At 32.7% G+C, this 22,137-nt stretch overlaps 1 protein-coding gene across 1 annotated transcript; it reads right to left on the bottom strand.

Moving 5' to 3' along the window:
- Positions 1 to 12,230: 12,230 nt before the first annotated feature.
- LOC137397083 (ficolin-2-like) lies at positions 12,231 to 15,472 on the bottom strand. The gene is made up of 5 exons (XM_068083369.1): positions 15,457 to 15,472; positions 14,209 to 14,427; positions 13,883 to 14,019; positions 13,183 to 13,312; positions 12,231 to 12,391 (listed from the first exon to the last, which is right to left on the bottom strand). Exons 1-5 carry the CDS (start codon positions 15,470 to 15,472, stop codon positions 12,231 to 12,233), a joined length of 663 nt encoding a protein of 220 aa, XP_067939470.1.
- Positions 15,473 to 22,137: the final 6,665 nt, after the last annotated feature.

Below are 22,137 nucleotides of genomic sequence, written 5' to 3'. Positions count from 1 at the left end.
TTATTAAAAGTTTTAATTTCAACCATTCTGATAATTTTTTATAGAAATATTTTGATTTTTTGAGATTCAACCAAAAAACATTGACTGTCACAAATTATTGATATAAAACTTCAGTAATTTGAAGCAGCTAAAGATTGACTTGCAAGAAAATTTACACTGCAGTTATTTTGTATCAAAAGGTTCACCATTTCCTACTCTGCTGTGTTGTGAAATGTTGTTGCAAGTGTGATTACAGCTCTTTAAAGCTTAAGAACAAAAAGTTACTAGTAGCAATCATGAAACTGGCGTAGTTTAGAATCTCTTTAGTTTGATGATGTTTTCAATCATTGTGCTTATTGTTCTGACGCGTGATTTTATTACGTGAATTAAAAGGCCAATAAAAGTCTCAATAAAACTGTCTCATAGCACTAGTTTATGACAAACACTTTGGTTCTACCGGAGGGCCCGTTTCAAATATAGATGCTCGCGACTTTACAGTTTTGTTTCGGCTTGGTCCAAACATCTAGTGTAAATCTGAACATGTGACCCATACTTCCTGCCAAATGGAACAAACAGTTTCTGCTGCATTTTTTGACTATCACAGTGTACCAAAAAGCATTTTATGTTTGTCAGAGGATGATATGCAGTACTTTGAGCTGAAGTTAAAAAATAAACAAATTGTCAAGGTAGGTTTTAAATATCATTGCTCAAATTGACAGCATTACAATGATGATGAAATAGAAGCGTAAGGACAATAGACATGATTTTATTGAATGTGTGAAATATATTTGTAAAACAATTTCATTGAATGAGGTTGCATAAAAGTATAAACAGAGTATATTGCGTTCAACTACGTCCCGATTGAGCCATTTTGGAAAAGGATTCAATCCACGGCAATTTTGTGATGGCGGCGATTAGCTGTTCATTTTGGAGCTTTTAGGAGCTGTTACCACATTTCCACATATTTTGAACTTGAAACACAACAGAGTAATATATAATGGATATTTTAATATCAAAAATTTTTGCGTGACAGCAATAGTTTTTCATAAAATCAAAAAGTTTAAATGGTCCCACAGGAAACTATGTTTTATGTTGTTGAGCTATGAGATAATTTCCTGATAGCTTTATAAACAAATCTTTTAATGATGTGATAGCTTTTTGGCTTGCACAATAATTATTGGTCTGTTTTGCATAGATACGTAGCAATATTCAGATACATTATTGTTAGATGTCACCAAAACATGCATACCACATATTTAGTGAAAAACAATTGCAACTTGCAAATTATTATAATCTGTCTACAATTTTTAAAAATAAATAACTTTGTGTGGTTTAGGTTTTTACAATAGAAAAAACTTTGGTGCTAAAGATTCAACAATTATAGCATAATATGGACTAAATTGTTTTTGATTTGTTTTTTGTTTTTGTTTAAATGATTTTTGGTTCCTTCATTGTTAAATGGAGACAGTCTCATGAGTATTCATTCTCCATTGCTCTAAATAATGCAGAAATAAACATGCTCAAGATGTCAGAAATAAATTGTATTTTTGCTGAAGAACTTATATAAGCAAATTAACATGAAAGTACCTATCTTTCTATGTTATTAATTCATGGATCTTGCGCATTGCATTAAAATTTTTGAGTTCTGGTAGAATTGTTCGATTAATTTTGAATTTTCACTGGTTCAGCTCCATTTATCACCTCAAAAATAGTTAGCCTAACACAAGGTCTTTACATCACACAAGGTCTGTACATCACAGAAAGTATCATGTAGTGCATAAATATTTTACTTATAAAAATTATGGGGAAGTGTAGGTAAAGTATATATAAAATGCATTCAAATTTACATTGTATGCAAATGCTAGCATCAATTATACAATATGGCTTTGATGACTTTAACGTTTAAATTCTATACGAGATACTCAAAATAAAAGGTGTTGATTCTTGAAGGATGAAAAAATTTACTAAACTAAAATCAATAGCGTCTATAAGAAATTTCCAGAAATGTAACAATGATCAGTGGCGCTCACCGATCATTGATCAAAGTACTGTGCTACTGATAATATTGAAGTCTTAATATATTCTTGAAAAAATGATTATGTAAAGTAAATTGTACTTAGAGCTAGTGCGCCATGTAAGATATGTCAAGGTGTAGAGCTTGTACTTTCAGTAAACCTAACAATAGAAATTAGAAAAAAATATTTTCTGCAGCTTTGTGCCAACTTAACTATAGTTATGATATTATAGTATGTGCGTTGGTATCAGAAGGGTCTGATCTATTAATGAGAAAAACTGTCATTGCAAACACGTAAAAGTTTAGGTTAATTGATTTGAACCATCTTTCAAATTGTTTTAATTATGAACAAACTCTGTAGCTAAAGAAGGAAGTGTTATCTTTGTTAGTACACTAGTAGTCTTGCGCATGATTATTATCATCTGTGTAGTTACTCCGTATATTTATTATGTGTACACTTGTTTCATTGAGTGGCATGTTGGTCTGATGATGCAAATGGTGGTGTGCATAGCTACTCAATTTGGGTACCAGAATTCTTTTCAAGTGCAAAGCAACTTTTGTTCCCAACACTTTTTACTGCTTTCATTATTTTAAAGATTGTGAGTGCTATTCTTGAGTTGCCTTCAATTAGGTTTTATTAGTAGAAAACTGTTAGAAGCAATCTTACCTGTATATCAGCATCGCATCTACAAAGGCTATGAACCAGCTAACCGGCTCTCGCAAAGATGTCAGGTACACCGTGTTGTTAGGAAAATGTTTGTCATAGAACTCTGGTCGATATCTCGCGTGCTGCTCCATTATGTGAAGATTACTTCTATTGGGACAGATATCCCAAGATTCTCCAACATTCATCTTTCTTGTGTTAACTAAGTTTGATTCTACAAGCAGCATTCAATTTAATAAATTTACTGAACAACTTAACTGAAAGAGGAACTTGTGAAAATAGATATAGTTAACTTTATTAAAAGGATTATTAGTTTTCTTTCCATTGCAGCCGTTTTCGAGGTTTGAGGTGATCTGACTGCCAGGCTGTTTCAAGATTAAAATAAAAAAACATGATGCCAGTTAAAATGCGCAGATAGGTTGCAGCACAATTATAACGCCTATAATTACAAAAAGACTGACAGAATAGATTCGCGTAATGATTCAACTTGAACACAACAACAAATATTTTTGAACCATAGACATTATTTCACTCTCATTTTCTGAGTGGTTTAACTGCAATCAAGTGTTGTTGATTTTAGTTTTAATACATCTATGCAATTTAAAATCAGTTTGAACATCTAAAGTATCACAAATTCAGTTTAACATGCTAACCGAAGTTCAAAGAACGGCTTCTGAGGCTTCTATAAACTTATTTAAATTGTAAGACTTACACTCAAACCCAAGTGAAGTCTATTATCATATACATAACTTGGTTTATGATGAACCCAGTTCAAGATCCCTTGCTAGATTTATTGTTTTGGGTACTCTTTCAGTATTTTTTCATGAACTTTGCCTTTGTAGAAATAATATATTACACTTTTCTTTATATATTTGTACGTATTTACACACAGTCTATCATATATATAATATATTATTACATGTTTATACATTTATAAGATATATGCAAACATATTTATACATATATGTTCATATATTGTTATTTATATAAAATTTAGAAAATATATATAGTAAATGAATAAAAGAAATAAATCTATTTACAAACAAATTTATTTGTTTGTTTGTCTGTGATCTTTCATTTGTCTAGTTATAACAATTAAAATCCTAGAGCAAGAAATTTTCTATGCACTGGATTTAAACTCAGGACCTCAAGTTCTTGCAACAGATAAGCTAACCTACTTATGAACACCTGGGGATTTGGGGGCGGTGTAAGCCCCCAAACCCCCAGGGGTTTGTTTGGCAAAAACTTCCAGGTGGCAAATATTTTCTTTATTCAACAAACGATATAAAACTCATGACACGAAAGATTTCTCTAAGAGACATTTACAGAACATGAGCTATCACTTCTTTATTGCAATAGCTTTTGTTCTGTTAATGTGACCATGGCAGAAATATTTTACAATTAATTCTGTAATTCCTATCTATTTCAACATCTTTATATATGTAAAATATTAAAAGATTATTTAGATGCACCAGAAAATATGGGCCTGATACACCTACCTGTATATTATACACCTTGTTATACTGTATAAAATAGGCGGTTTAACCATGTATCACTATATATGATGTGTTTATGATATTACCCTAAAATGTAAGCAGGGCTAACTGTGCTGAGAAAGAATAAGTTACACTTACTTGTGTTTTTAGACATCATCAAGTGCAGTCTGTGTCTGTAGCCATACGAAGAGAATATGTTTGAAAATGTGGTACTGCCTGTTTTCTCCACCTTTACATACACAAAGTGATCTTGCCTGGCCTTCTTTTGTTTACCTTCTACACGGGTCAACCCATCACTCTGATTTTGAGTTACTGATGAGAAATTAAATGTTCGAGTTTGACTCTGTGCGATTGCAGACCGTTCAGTTGCAAAAAGCGTTGGCTGACCCTAAAATTTACAATGGAAATGACGACAAGCAAGATAGAAAAGATCGGCTTTGTGCCTTTTGTTGCAGCTTTTTGAACAATGCTACTGAAACATACATCTCAAAAGTATGCTCACTTTACATATTATTATTAATTTTAAATCTTTAGTTTTACTATTTTGCAGTAAGTATCATAAAGAATCAGGTAATAAATTTGCTACACTTTGTATTCAATGCTAATGAGAATTTGTGAACTACGATAGAACAACTCACATAACTATGTGCTATTTGTTAATATACATTTACAGTGATTCAAAGTAGTCACCCTACTGTACTTTTGTTGAGTAAATATTTACTAACTTTATTTAGGGCATAATTTGCTAAGAAACCCTTCTGACCGCACCATTACAAACAAAAAGTAGCCAACAGCAATACACTGACTTGCATGAAAGTTTTGTTAAACAATCAAGTGAAACGTACCTTATAACTTTCCCGGGCTGTATTTCGTGTTTGCAGCCAAATAATCAAGACCGCAAGAAACACTGTTCCCCCATAAATCAACTTCCACTTGCGCTTGTATCTGTGCTTGCTTTTAAGATGGCTACAAAGCAATATGGTCTGCAATAGCCTAGTTGTTAAACTTTTTCTATTTTAGTTGTCCATATCTTATTACTGGCTCATTATAAAATTTTTGGTGAATATGCAAAAATTTTTGTTGTCAAACTAGCAATAACCAAGTTGTTTGTAGGAAACAAACTTTTGAAAAAACTGATATGACAAAACATGAAAAAGATGAGTTAATTAGTTTACATCTTATTTGCATATTTAATATTGATGAAAATGCAGCACATGATTAACTTATCAGTCACCATCTCAATTTTGAAAATCAAACTTCAAAAAATATTCTACTTTTTAGACTGTTGATAGGCCCACTTATACCAACAACACCTTATATGTTTATTACAAGTAAACTGTCAGTCTAATGAAAACTTGCTTTCAGGTGATTTTTTCTAAATCAATAAGCCAACCCCAAAGCAACTGAATGTTGACTAATTAGGCTTTGTTTTCTAGTTACTACATGTACGCTAATAATCAGAATTGCAAATCTATCCTGTTACTTACAATGCAGAAAGTAAATTGCTTTTATCGACAAATAATTTCATATATTTATATATATTTCATATATATAATATATTTATATATATTTCAGTTTGAGAATGCAAATAAAATGGTGTTGATCTGATGCCAACAAAGTAATGCTGTTTATGTTTTTGAAAAGAGCATTTTGACATAATAAAAATTGGTCTTTTGAGGATATTCTTCTTTAGGTTCTATAGAAGGGACAGCGAAACCAAAACAAAAAATATTATTTTTTCATGGCTTTGCCTACATTGTTGATAGAAGAAAATACAGTGAAGCTGACCACATTGAGCTTTTCGAAAAACCCTATCTTAAAAATGATGCTTGCTTTTTTATTTAGAAGTACAAGTTTTATTAAAAAGCAGGTTTGGCGAGAACAATTAGGCTTATGCACATTATTTAAACAATTATATATATATATATATATACATATATATATATATATATATATATATATATATTTGAAATAGCACTGAATTACATGATTACCACAGCGAGCCCATTTCTGATATTTTGGCACATTCGGTAAAGCTTTTCATTTTAGTACAATCGCGTCTGATGAGTGCTCCGCACGAAACAAATTTGTAACTTTTTAATTGCACTTGCTTTTAGTTAATATATATATATATATATATGTATATATATACACCGAATTAAATTATAATTTATTGTATTTTACAAAAAAGTTGTGAATAATTCTCTTTGCAGTTTTTATTGTAAAAAAAACTGTGTTTGTAAATTTGTCTGTTTGAAGCCATACTAATAAGAGTTGGAAAAAATCGCCGGGTTTTGGATTTGCACTCAGGTAATCTGTTTTGCAGACCCGCGCCCTAATTGTAACACCGCTCTGCCAGATTGCCACTTCACGGAATAGTTATGCACATACTCACTACACATGTTGGTCTTTTTGGTGCACCCAACTGCAGACGAGTATAACTGGAGTGGCTCAGAACCTGGTCACGTGACGAGAAATTTTCTGTTTTTGTCTAATATTTAATATCTAATGCCAAATCTTACCAATTTTTTCGAGATTCACATGTATATTTTTTTATACATTTCTCTATTTTTCTATACAATTTCCAAATACCTATCTGTGTACAATAATCTTATGCACGATTCTGCAACTATTTATGCACATTTTTGCATAATATCTTATCTTATATTTCTTAACAGTATTAGGTTGTTAGTAGTGGTTTATTGCAATATTGCTGTGATAGAATATAGCATTGTGGCCAGTGTCTAATATTAATTATGATTAACTGCAACTGGGCATGTGCAAGACATGTGACAAAAACAGAAAATTCCCCCGACAAGTGACCAGGTTTTGAGCCACTCCAGTTATACTCGCCCCCAACTGCAAAGCGTACTAGCAAACCTAAAATTTTATGCTAAATTTTTTGACAGCAAGATCCCCCATACAAATGTTTGCTCGACAACGTATTTGTTAAGCCAAATAACCCAGACGCCAAATGTCTATATGCTAACTTCAGGTCTTAAAAATGGTACGACCAAAAATGCAATGATGTAGCAGGTGGTAACACAAAGTGTCATTTAAAAACATCTTGCTCATTTTCTCACATAAAAAGTGGGCCCACAATAGACATATTGCCCTATTTTTCGTGCCATGTTGAGCAGCATAATTGAATTGTCTGAACTCTGTTTGAACAATAAATGCATCGGATTGCTAAACGTTCTATTCTTACAAGGTTTGCTAAGCTTAAAAGATGAAAGGTTGTTAATATTCGTTTACATTACAAGCGATTCATAGTCTATTCATTCGCAATAAAAGCTTTTAGGTTATCAATCGAAAAGACAATAGATTCAATTTTAGCTCTTTCAATACAGCTCATTGTCTTGTTCTTTGCTAAACACAGCTTAAAGCCTGGTTCACACTGTATCACCAAATCTCAGTGTGGATGCCACAATACTTCAGTGATTCATGACAATAACAATGTTTACCTTATCACAAACCCATTCATGTTTGCATCAGCAAAAAGTTTGCAGCTGCAATGCCATTTGTTTTTGGTTTACAAAATTGACTATAAACCGCGAAACGAAAAGTCTGGCATATGGTGATATAGTGGGAGGCTGCTTTAATGAAATCTAAGTTTGTAGTGTAGTAACTTATAACAGTGTATGAAATGCAAAGCCTCAACTAAAGAGAAGAGGATTATCATGTTTTTGTGTAAAGATAATCAGATGCATCCTATCTTGTGAAGTGTTCCATAGACTCTTATAGCAAAAAAGTGGATAGTTCAAATTGGTTAAGCAAAAGGTCGTTGCTCTTTGATAGTATGTTTCAAATATGCTTTGAAGCACTGTAGTAAACTCATGATGGGTAGCAATGACCTTTTTGGCTAAAACCTCTGGCCTTGTTGGAATGACGCAAAGTGGTTTCCAGTGATTCTCAATTCAACTACAAATATCCTCAAACGATGAATTTATTTTTAGAAAGCTTTCACAAACTAGTTTTGACTGTTAACCCGCCATACGAATATTAGTGTTTACAAGGGTACCGTAAAGGACAGTTTAGCTGAGATAGTCTGGATATTGTCACCGTGATTAAGGCTAGATAAATCTGTCAGTTTTGCTGACACTTACTTTAAAGCCTATCACACTTTGAGTGTATAATTTCAATTGGAGTCAAAAAGTAAAAAAAGGAAATCTTTTCAAAAAGGATTCACAGTGGCCTATAGCCAGTACTAACAATAAAAGGATTCACAGTGGCCTATAGCCAGTACTAACAATAAAAGGATTCACAGTGGCCTATAGCCAGTACTAACAATAAAAGGACTCACAGTGGCCTATAGCCAGTACTAACAATAAAAGCATACACATTGTATATATCAACTTAGTCCTGTGTGGTCAAATGTTGAAGCTGAAAATAAAACATGCTAAAAAGTTAAAAACATTGTTTTTCAAGTCTGAGTAAACAAAAACCACATAAGCATAGACGTAATAAATAACATCAAGTTTATCTTTAAAAAATTTACAGGACTTCTGGATTACATATATTTAGTGTGAAATGCAAAGTAGGATTTTCCTCGAAAGGTTTAGAAAAAACTCAGCATTTCAAAGCTTATTTTAAACTGGGATGTCATAGTTGCATTAGAAGGTGTAATTTTGGTCATTTAGATTATTATACCTTTAATCTGCTTTATTGATATCTCAACTAGTCCCTCACCACTACAACAGCGAGCTTAAGTGCTTCATTTTTTATAAAATAAACATGCACTGCGTGTTTTAGTATTTGTTAAGTATAGGAATGTTAAATATGTAATTAAAAACTGAACTCTTACAAACATGACCCCTGAGCAACTTGAAAATAATCTTTGACAAAGTTTTTACTATATTTATCAGAAAGTATGGATATTATTTTATCATTTTAATTGTTTCTGATATTGATGTTGAATTGATTGCCATGATGTTTTTAGATTAAAATTGAATAAACATCATAATTAAAAGCATCAGATCAAACAAAAGAGCAATTATTATGTCTGGTATTACTAAAATAGTACATACTAGTGACACAGAATATTTCAATTTTAACACAATATAATTTCGACGTCAAATATCACCACTATAACAACTACGGATGTCATTTTGTGTGTATTTCTTTTCTTAGTGTTTAATCACAATGAAGTTCATTGATTTTAATCTCAAAACATATTGACTATCAGATCAGCTCAACAATGAAAGAAATTGTCTATGATAGACAAATGTGATACTTTCTGAAAATAATTATCATATTTTCGCATATGCTCATTTTTATAATTATACTGCTCAAAAGGCAAAGTGTGTGAATTTTACGTACCTGATCATTGCTAGTCCATTTGCCCGTTCAAACGTTCTGAAAGAATGACTGTCACCTGAACGGTGGAAAACACTATATACACTGATAGCCAGACTCAATCAAGCTCAGACACTGAATGAATGCACTGCATTGTTTGTAGATCTGCAGCATCAAGTTTCTCTTTATGTAATTCACAGCGCATTCACTTAAACTTGTGTAGGCAATTTTTCAATAATTACAAGCACGCACTTAAAAATATATTTATTCACATTCACAAGCATTGTTGTGCAAACAATAAGTTTGTGATTTTTGCTAGCCATATCCCAGTTCAATGACTAAGTAAGCTTGATGACTGACTGACAGGGAGCAATTCAAGCTTGGATGTAATTCCAACCACCGCTGCTGGTTATTGTGACAATTTACGTCAGCCTGTTGCTTCCGGGCCAAGCATTCTTGACAACTAGACCAGAACTGGCTCTATAGGTGCATCAACTTCAGTGCTGTTTCGGAAGCTGAAAACATTATAATAAACCCAACCTAAATTGCATACACTGAAAAATCATTTATGCATTCCAAACAGAATGATCATATCAAATGAGAGTTATCATGTAACAAAAACTAGCAAGGATGGACAACTCTAGGACGTATGATGCATAAAAATTTGCAATGCAATGTTTGGTATACCAAAGCAGGTGGACTATGGCCTATAGTGTTATATTGGTATTGTATTTAGTCAGCCTATCTTAGTTATTTTAGCTATTTTATATACTGAAATGGAACGATAGATATAATTCTTACGCATTCTGACTAGATCGACAAAACGGCTGAAAATTTGTGCACTACCTTCAACGATGTTGCTTAGCACCTATATTGCCAAAGATATTATTAAATTTGTACATGCATACTTATGTGGAGCAGTTGTACATGAGACAAAAATTGTTTACAAGGTTAAATGGTTCCCAAAGCATAGCTTTAACTCTGTAAAAAAGCTGCAGGACAAGAGTTGGAATGATGCATCTGAGGTCATAAGATAGTAAGCTAATCAGAGAGTAATTCATCACAAGGAAAAAAGCTTTTAGCAGTGTTTGTCAACCTAATCAGAAAACATAATATATCTATCGTTCCATTTAAGCATATAATATACATGTAGCTCGATTTACTAGAATGAGATTATTGATACTTGTTGCCTCTCAATACAACTATGACGCTATTGGCCAAAAACCAACTAGTTCAGTATGCCAAGCATAGCTCTGAAAATTTTCCAAAACTAGAGTCTTAGAGTTGTCTGTCCTTGCTAATATTTGGTAAATGATAACTCGTATTTGATATCACTGTTTTGTGTAAATTGCATATATGAAATGCATCTGTGGTGTTATAATTCACCAGCAGTTGCTATTAATGTTTAGGATTGTAAATAAACTAAGTAGATACAATACTAAGAATAGCTCATATTTTAGTTATTTATTCCGATCAAAAAGCTCCCATATTTCCATATAACTGCTAACATACTTAGCATCTACTTACGCATATTGTATTTTATAGTGGCTGCCAGATAATACTTACAGCAAAAAAAATTCAAATAAAAGCAGGAATAACTTTAGAAAAATTGTAGAAAACTCCACAAGGTATTCAAAGTGGGCGGTTAGTAAAGGTCACATTGCCTAAAGCTTGTTTTCTAAACATGCCACAAACACCCGTAGCAGCGTTGAAAGGCTATTACCGCCGGGGTTTTGCAGTCGATATGGGAAGCATGCTTCATGTAAGATGATACATTGCCATCAAACAAAATTGTCAGTGATTTCCTTTTGAACGCAAACATTAAACTCGACTGATGTATTCTCTTACAAGCATTGTATTTTATTGACAAAGGTCAATATATGCAGTGGTGTCTTACACCTGTGCCTATAGCAAAAAAGTAGATGCACTTCAATGTGGCTATGATGGCATTATTATGCATTTTCAGATTAATTGCTCTGTAAGGTAATAGCATTCGTCTCATGCAATTGTTTATGTAGTAAATTGTCGATTACTTTTTGCTCCTGAAATTGTCTCGTCTCCGCCATATGCAAGTATTTCTACAATAGAAGTAGCCTTTAATATCCCTGATGCAAATGCAGCTATTAGGGTTACGTGAAGTAATAACAATAACTATCTTAAGTAACTAGCCATTAGCAAACGAAACATGAAAAGAAAGATGTCACATCAAGTAGTGTCAATATTTTTGTTCTAATCAGAATATTATTGCAACAATACCCCATTGAAACTGGTCATCGAATTCTTATGCGTAAATCAATACTTATTACTTTGACGCAATTAGCTTATGAACACTTACACAAGTGAACGTAATAACCCTGAACAAACATTAAATATCATACGAGCATAAACGGGATGACTGCCTCGCCAAGGCAGAATCACACCATCAAGTATACCTATGCAAATATCGGTGCATAAAATTATGATAAACCATATTATTCAATATCTTGTTTTATTGTTAATTCAAATTACAAATCATTTTCTTCTAGCAAAGAAAAAGCTACAGCATAAAGTTATCATATCTGGCGGTAGTTATACATGTAAATCAAGAGCTTCTTATTCTGTTTAAGAGAAAGTCATAATCTATGGTAGAAATGGGTTATCCTTTGGGTCAACAGTTGTTCTGAGGCTATACAGCTTCTAAACAAAATATTACGATTTTCATCTACAATAAAGAATATAACATTAGCGTTATACTAAAACAATTAGGTCTATTGTTTTACAATAAAATCACTCAGGAACTTTATCAATCCCTCGTTACTCTCATTATTGTCTTCAGCAAAGAGTCGGAGTGCCCTTTCCAGTCGCAGCACCAGTTGACACCTGCGGCTCCACTGTGTGACACCCCATTAGATGTGTAAATGCCATTCAAATTAACTGTATGACAACCGTTGTACCACCAAGCACCTGAAATTTAAACAAATTATTACAAAAAACAAAAAAACAAGTTCTCCAAGTTTATTTGTTTATATTTTTAGCTAGGTATTAAAGTTTACAATGAAAGTGAGCAACACAGTTCCTGCTGTAGTCTCAATAATATAATACTGTTTTGCTCAAAATAGAATCTGTGTCAAAAGATTAAAACAAAAGGCATTTTTTGATCATAACAATTTTTGGCTATCTCAAAATTAAGGATTTTCTTCGCTTTTCCATTAAAAATCCTAACCTCAAAACTGCAACATTGTAAAAAGTATTTCAACCCACTTCTAGATGGAGTAATATATCATATCATAACGAGACTTATTTTGAAAATGTTGAGCAAAATTGGTCGTTTGTCAAACTTTGTCAAACAGTATAAGATTGTTAAATTACTTAATTGAAAATATTACCCGCTATTATTATTTGTTTTTTATAGCACTTTCATAGGCTAAACTATTTTTCTTTTCATTTTCATTCTGATGATTGAACCACTATAAGCAAGCATACTATGCCTCATTGATCTCAATGAGTGCTCAAAAGGAATAACCTTGCAAATGAGTATCGACTTACAATCGTAATCAAAGTTATTGACATCTGCAACTGTAATAACTAAATCACAAGTAATAATTAAACTTACAACTAAAGATACTTATTTTGATATATAAGTCATTGCAGACAAATATCTACAATAGGTACAACATTTAATGCTATTAAAGGCAGTGATTGCTTTGATATTTCACTGCTGATTAATTAATGTAATTAAGATAACTTCAGCTAACCTGTGTAAGTAACCGCACAGTTTCCACTTCCATGGTTGTCATAGTCTCTATCTCTTGTTGAGAATCTCATGCCATTGTGATTTGATGTCAGACTTTCTTCTGCATCTCCACTGTAGCCCTCAGCTGACACCTATAATTTTAAAATTTATCAAAATAATTTTATTAGTTATGGAAAGGCCCATCAAATAGTTTTGCAAAGAACTTTTTTATATCTTCAAGGCCATAAATATATGATAAATGTCAAATAATAATTATAAAATCCATTTTAGCAAATTTTTGTGTATTTCTTATAGCCAATTTCAAAATTTCTGCGCTTTCATATAAAGTGACTCTATTTAATAATTTAGTTACTTGCTTACTGCCTAGATATCTTGGTCTCTTAAAACGCTAACACTAATCTTTTATCTGAGTGCTTGCATAAACGTAAAGGTTAAAGGTTAAACAAATCTTGTTACCATTTTTGTTACTATTTTTGTTAAAATTTACTTATTTTCTAATTTTTATTCTAAAATTAGACTATTAAACTTTAAAACGACTACATTCATTGTAATTTTGAGGTAAACTTTGTTGTGGTAATAAATATTGAAGCTTCAAAGTATTATGTTACTTTGCAGTGTGATTTATTACAACATCAGCGTTCTCTCATTTCTTCAGGCACACCATCTACTGATGTATCTGACAGGTGTTGGTGTGAACTTACAGTAAGTCTGTAGTAGTCAGATTCATCAGAGATGTAGAACTGACTCCAATATCCATTTCTGTAGGTTCCGTCAGCAGCCTCCAAATATATGTTTAACTTTTGATTTGTCTCAGTCAGCGCATGAATTCTGTCATTACCTGCAACATTCAGATAAAATAACTTTGACGATGCGGCACACTTTAATGTCCAAAATTCAAAACTTTATGGTTAAAAACAAGTGCAAGGAATTTTAACATTGCTTTAAGAATCCAAGCTTTTTGCTAGCTGCTATGCCGCGCCAAAACTTGGAAAACCAACTGAAGTCGAGCTTAACTAAAAAATCTCACCCATCCAGTGCTCTCCATCTATGTTTCCAAACCCATTCTTGTAGTTATCCCAATAGATGTAGAAGTCTACGGAGCCATCCATTCTTTTCTGTATGGTAGTCCATCCGTGCCCATCAAAGAAATCACACCAGACTTCAAAAGCGTCAAGGCCACTGTTTGGAATTTCTATTGTGTAGACACCGTCAGCAGAGTATCCCAGTTCATAATAGCCTTGGCAGTCTGGAATAATTTAGAAATCTTGTAGAACTAATAGGTCGGTGCAGCAAAACAAAAGATAACTTTATCAGATGCTAGTAAAGTCCTCAGACATACAGAGAGAAAGAGAGAGAGAAAGAGAGAGAGAAAGAGAGATAGAAAGAGAGAGAGAGAGAGAGAGAGAGAGAGAGAGAAAGAGTAAGAGAGGGAGAAAGAGAGAGAGAAAGAGAGAGGGAGAGAAAAAGAAAGAGAGAGAGAGAGAAAGAGAGAGAGAGAGAAATAAAGAGAGAGAGAGAGAGATAAAGAGAGAGAGACAAAAAGAGAGAGAAAGATATATATATAAATATATATATATATATCTATACATATATATATATATATATATGTATATACTGATGAAGAAGAAGGTTGCAGTTCACTAGAAGAGAGTGCTCAATATTAAAATAGAGCATTTATATAAACTATATTAAGAACTGAAAACTTTTAAAACATTTTACAACTTAAAGTTTCATGGTTGCTACCATTCATCAGGTAAAATTAAAATGATTTGAAGCTCATATGAGCTTCAAATCAAATGATATGAGCTTCAAATCATTTTAATTTTACCTGATGAATGGTAGCAACCATGAAACTTTAAGTTGTAAAATGTTTTAAAAGTTTTCAGTTCTTAATATAGTTTATATATGTATATATATATATATATATTTATTTATATTTATATATATATGTATATGTATATATATATATATATAGTAGCCATAAAGTAGCCATAAAAGAAAAGGTAGCCATAATATTTCAAAGATTAGCAAACAAATTTACTACCAAGTTAGTAGTCACTCGGTGGTATGATTTATCTTGGGCAGATCAAATTACGATTTTGGTTCAATGAGCAAAAAATACATAAAAAATGGGAATAAACTAGAAAGAGAGTGCTAATTTACATCAGAAAAGCTTTTAAGAAAAAAAAGTTCATCAAGAGCTGGTATTAAATTAATTTTATATTTTGGCAAATAAAGGTTGTGATCCCATTTGTTAGCTACATTATGCAGTTACCTTGCATGGTTGGCATTCTCGCCTTGCCACAATAATCTGGTCTGTTGCTCTACAAACAGACAAATTAAACCTTATTTTGGTTTCCACAAAAATAATGTGAATTCTCATTACTTAGATTATCTGTAAGTGCTATCCTTTACCAATTAACTAAATGTTGTTAATCTATACTCATAAAAGCTTTAAGCTATGTTTACCACTCTAGCAACCCTAATTTCTCTGATTGCTTTTCATGTTTAATCCCAATTATTCTTTTGTATACCAACATTTGAATTTTTGAAACCAATCAATGATATGAATGCTCGTTGATTAATGTGTCAATAACTATATACATGTACTACAAAGCTACAAAATATGACAAAAGTGCCTCGTGTTTCATAGAGTTAGGCGACAAATATGTTATAACAGGGGCATCATTACCCATGGGCGCATAGTATCAATTAATGCAGGATTTAGTGTGCGCAATTGAAAAAAGGCTAATTGTTATATTATAAGAGCCATTCATATATGACATGGACACTGCAGCTTAGTGGTTGAATGGGGAAGTGGACAATTGTGACTGTAATCTTTGGGAGTTCAAATCCAGCACAAAGTGAGTCTTTTTTTCAAAACTTTATTAGCTATAATTGAACAGACAGATAACGCCATTCGACAAACCTTGAGATTTGTATGTATATAAATATTATATAAAAAGTATATGTATTATAATACAAAAATTAAATATAAAAATTATAACATAATACTTGCTATACAACGAGCTGTGCCCCTCCGTCTGAAGCCATGCTAAGAACATTAAGAAAAAATGATCTTTGCCACTTATTTCTGAAAAAACGCGTTTCAGATTTCAGACCAAATCTGAAACTCCAATTGCCAACTTCTAAGCCGTAATCCCACAATAGCTTTTGTCTCCCATTATTCATTTACGAGTATTTGTGAAATGTTGTGGTTTTGTTCTAAATTAAAGGGTAAACTAAAGAAATCTAAAACGATTTAAAAATTAATCGAGCAATTGAGTTCGAAGATCACGGTTTGCGAAGTCTCCCATTTTGGAATAAACATTAAATATTTAATTGAGATCTCATGGTCTGATGTTGGTGCAAAGATTTTCCCTTCACTATAGTGAAGGCAAAATCATTTCATTGGTTGTTATCTGTTGTTTACGAAGAACACACAAAACTTTTAAAAAAGTTTCGACATTTATCTATCATTTCAGATCATTTTGATTATTTCAGATCATTACTGTTAAAACAATAAAAAATAAATACTTTTTAAAATGACTTCACAAGTTGCCATCATTGCTAGAGTTGATATTGGCTACGACGTTGAAATGGTACAGTTGTGCGTCACTATATTCTGTTGGTCCCCTTTTAACTATAGATGACATAACAGCTCTTTTCCGTTGTGTGAAGGTTTTAACAACAATTACATGTATGTTTTGCCAATTTTTATTTCAAAACATTCCGACATTCAGATGACCTCAAACATCAGATACAATCGCTAAAAACAAAAAATACTGATAAATACTAAAATTTGATGGAAATTAACTTTAAGAATAAAAACTATTCTCTTCATTTGTCTTTTTACAGTCAGTCAAAAATATTTCTAGAGGCTGTACTTACAGAGAGGCTGCCACATATGCTTTCTATATAAGCAAGTCCATTTAGGGTAGTTGAGCTTGAAGCATCTCTCAATGAGTTTTGAAAAAGCAGACACTCTGAACTTGTTTGGTTTAGTATTGCAGCTTGACACAGGTCGTACCTTATGCAATGGCTAGAGCATTCTTGTAAGTCATTTGCTGCAAAATAAATATAGTTGGGCAAACTCACAACATAAGTTATTAGTGGCCTTACTTAAAACTTAAGGATTTAAAATAATGTGTGCACCCTAATTGCACACATGAAAAGACGCTGCGTATACTTGCTCTTAGGCCTGGTTCCTATATCGATTGCGAAACTCTGGCGGTAACTTGCGGAGCTAAACACTTGCGACGTTAAGCTCGGTGGTATATTTTCACATAAAAGCTGCATCGCTAAACATAATTGATTAATCAAATGAAATGTTCGCTCACCATATCGTTTTTATAATGTTGTCTTTCTCCCAAATGTGCATTTCAGGAAGGTTTGGCATGTGGCCTTTTGCGAAACTTGAACAGCACTAAACTATTGCGTTGCCGACGGCAACTACCAGCGGTCCTCATCGGTACCCAGCGTGTAGGTTCTCATTTCACCGCTAATCGCCTGTGGTACTGTCGTCGGTGCTTTACGACATATACGGGAACCTGGCTTTAATGGCTGATTGACTTCAATGTGAGCAGCGAAAGTTTGGCATGCAGGATATAGAAAGATTAATATGAAAGGGTAGTAGAAAAGAGCACTGAAACACTTAACCCTTTCTACAAGTTAGTTGGTGTTTCAATGTTCACTATTGTATGTTATCACACACCAGATGTGAGCCTGGCATTTCTCAAGCATTTTGTTGTTTTCTATTACATAACCTAAATCCCAAATCAAGATTTTCCACACAAATGGCTACACTGCCTTGAAAACCAACATTTTTAAGCAGAATGTACTTTCGGAGGCTAGTTCTTAGAAGCCAGATTAAATTTTGAAAGCAAGCTTTTGTGGTTACTTGGCAAAAGGCATGAACATATATGTATTCATTTTTATGAAATTGACAAAAATATGTGTTAATGTGCAGCACTCGCATAGCTATATAGACGGACCATTACGAGTGTAAGACCAAATGGGGTTTATTAAAAAAGATAATGCATCTAACTTCAATGACACTTCCATTGCAAAACAACTTCAATAACACTTTGAACAATGATTTGAATTTTAACATTGATTAGCTTATGCATAGTGTGCTCTCAAATGACTAGGCTCTATATACCCATATATTGCAACTTTGATAAGACTTTGCTAATAACAAATGGTAATCGACTTTCAAGAGATCCTTCAGCGAGTAATCCGGAGATGTGATTTTCACTAATCAATGATAGCTACATTACAAGTGACTGCAATAATTGTAACAACGATAGCTATAGTGCTAAGGTTTACAGTTGTAGCAACTCTCACGCTAGAAAATCATGGCGAACAAGAACCAACTACCATATACTATATTCTTTTAGATACAGAATTAGAATGAAGTTTTGAAGTTTTCAGAATTTAATGATATTATTTTCTTACATTATTGCTTTTTATGTTACAATTGTGCTGGTAAAACCTATTTAGGGTGCAGGTTAAGTGTGGAAAGTGAAACATTTGGCTGGCGAGTTTTTCACACTTTTATTCTAATGCATACCTAATGTTTTTTGGTGCTTCAAGTTTGAAGCTGTGCTCACACCAGTCAAGTTACAAAAAGAGTCCTATGTGACCAATAACTGAACAATTTTACAAAATTTATTCGCCCAATTCTATTTGTGTTCAGCAGATTGAGTTTGTACCAAAAGTGGACAGCCATCTTTGATTTCTAATGTTGGATAACTTATATATTATATAATAATATTAATAACTTATATATTATATTTCTAATGTTGGATAACTTATGCTGATATATTTAGTGAGGCGATAGTTACATTTTATTGACCGTTTTCTACCGAATTTTTCATGGTAGTTTTTAGCATGTTTACCAAATAATTTGCACTGCTTAGTTTATCACTAATAATGGACAAATATAGGAAAGACAACCGTTTTCTAACATCGTCTTTTCATTTACTATAACAAAGGCATTATCATTAAAGCAGACACTTTATATCTCATGCTTTTGCATCAAGAATTGAAAGCGAGCCATAATTCTGTTGATACCACCTTTCAGAAATGCTATCAACACAATTCTTACCCGCTTTTGAAGCCATGATAAAAATGTGGACAAATGTGAAAAAACTGTTGTTCACTTCAAATAACAATGTGTGATTTCATTGACTACTGAAGTTGGAAACTGGTGCCAAATAATCCACCAGTTGTGCAAAACTTGCTAAAATTTCTATCTGAACTAAGTCGGTGTCAGCTTCGTTTGCTGTTTTCATGAAAGGCAATTCTTAGTCAGACAGCCAAATTGTCCAAACAATCAGCATTGATTTGGCTCTTGTGAATAAAGCTTTAGGTACTAAATCAATAGTCTTCTGATAATAATTTCCATTGTCTTCTAGCCGCAAGTATAGATTACAGAAGTCAATATTGTGTTGCCAAACAAATGCTTTTGTTAAAGTAACAATAATTCATAGCAGGTCAGAGTAAACAAAACTTCCAACAAGAAAAGGCTTTTAGCGTATTCTTCGCAGGACACTTTCAAGAGCAATAAATAATCTTGTTTTAGATGCAGCTAGATATCGAAATACTTTTAATAGAAATATGCAGCAAAAATTGATGTGAAATGATATCACATAATTTTTGGATTATTCTAATAAATTGATGACAAGTTTCAGGCATATCGGTAGCATAATAATTTAGATATTCTTTCAACATTGGCTTTTAACTGAATATTTGCTAATTTTGGTTCTAAAGCAATGAGCATGATGCAAAGAAGAAGTTACCAATGAAAGTTGAAACAAAGAACAGATTTCTATATAATCGAATAAAATATTTCTCATGTTAAGAAGTTTTGCTGACAAAATTAAATATTACTAAAGATGTTTTTGCTTATAAAATGCTTAAAAAGATTTTATAGATTAAAATGTGATAATTAGGTATGATAAAAGAAAATCTCAGAGTTATTTTGAGATTATGTAATTTAATTGATAGTAGTATTCTTTCCATAATGGCGTAGCAAATTGTAAAATCAGAATTGAAAAAGTTAACTCAAAAAAGTTATTTCACCAGTTCTATAAATTAGGAGAATCCAATGCAATGTATGTAAACTAGCAAAGTAAATGGTTGGGGTTGCCATAGCGTGTCTCATAGCTGCAAAGAGATTTACACAAATATTAAACAGATCTATTGTGACTGTGGAATGTAGCTATAATACCGTTACACAATACTTTTAATTCATAACTGGCTGTAACATAGCATGCAAACGTTTACTGATCTGATTAATTTCAAAGTATTTTTTCATTGGTTAGTCTTGAATTGCAACTCGAATGAATTGATCCCTCAAACTCACTGTGACATGAGCGATCATTTATTGCTACCTTTCACCTTTTAGAGTTTGAAGGATAAAGTACTTCTAGTGATATGTCAATAAATTGACTGAAAAGTTTCCATTTTAAAGCAAACATTATATTAAATGTTGTGTTTGCTTTAAAAGAAATACCATTTACACATTCACACAAACAACCCACACATGAGCACACACACTTTTACTCACACACACAAATGCACCTACAAAACACACACACTAAACAAGCACACAATCCAGACACACACAAAACACACACACGCACGCACACACGCACAGACGCATGCACACACACACACGCACACACGGGTACACATGCACACACGCGCACACGTACACATGCGCACACATGCACACACACACTTAGGCACACACACATGCACACGCACAAAAACACACACATGCACACACACGCAAACACACACGCAGACACACACGCACGCACACACCCGAACACACACACACACATACAAACACATCCACATACACCCACACATATATACCAGACGCATACCTTATACATACATGTATATATACATACATTATATTGGTTTTTACATACTATATCTTAATATCATGTATCATAACGCAATAGGTTATTACAAGGAACTCATCCTAATTTTCACATCAGACCAACTGCGGTCTAATACAGAATTATAATAATCTGCAAAAATATTATGCCATTTTAAAAGTTGTAAATTGGTTATGATATGGCCATGATATGGCTTACATGTATTTGCATTCTTCTAATAAAAAGTTTGGTTCTTCCATGAGCTCCACCCAGATTAGCATTCATTATTAACCAACTAGCTGAGGTTACTTTAATCAATTACCTCTTCAAGTGTGACTTCTAATAAGTTTGCATGGTTTATCATAATTAATTGTTGTGCATGAAAATGAGAAAAAAAACTTTTGAGAGCTTGTCTGAAACAATTAAGTAACATTTGTTTAGCTTCAATTGTTACTATAAATCATCATTACAATGTTTGAGCGTACTCACCTTGCTCTTGCGCAAAATTTGTCTTGGCATATGCCTCCGGCAAGTCGACATCAAAAAGAACCTTGTAAAGGTTTTCATCATGTAGTAGACTTTCAGTCTGACCAATTGTCAAGATCAGCATGGACACCAGCAAGATAACTTTTTTCCAAAACTTTAACAGAATGTTGTTAATATCAGCAAGTCATATACATGTAGCAGACTTTTTGTAGTTGAAAGGTTCTATAAAATAATGTTATCAATTTCCTTTTCGATTTTCTTTCTTTTGAAGCATTATTCTGATTGTTTCTTTTGCAATCATACAACATATAATTTACTCAAAGTTGTCTACACCAAGATTTAAATTTTAAATAAAATTAGTCTAATAAATCAGGTTCAGAGTACTAATTACACTGAGCTTTCCTGGATATGTTAATTGAGGTAACAGCAACCAGCTGATGCTTGTCACAAATCTTTCCAGTTACTCTATTAAATTACTAGGTAAATGCTCGGCGTTGCACATGACTTATAACTGTTACCTAATGAAACTAAGTAACTTACCTAGAAAACTAGAGGTTTGCTGATATATTTACGTA

This window comes from Watersipora subatra, chromosome 5, assembly GCF_963576615.1.
Source record: "Watersipora subatra chromosome 5, tzWatSuba1.1, whole genome shotgun sequence".
Lineage (NCBI taxonomy): Eukaryota > Metazoa > Bryozoa > Gymnolaemata > Cheilostomatida > Watersiporidae > Watersipora > Watersipora subatra.
This window is presented reverse-complemented; position numbering and strand designations above follow the sequence as displayed.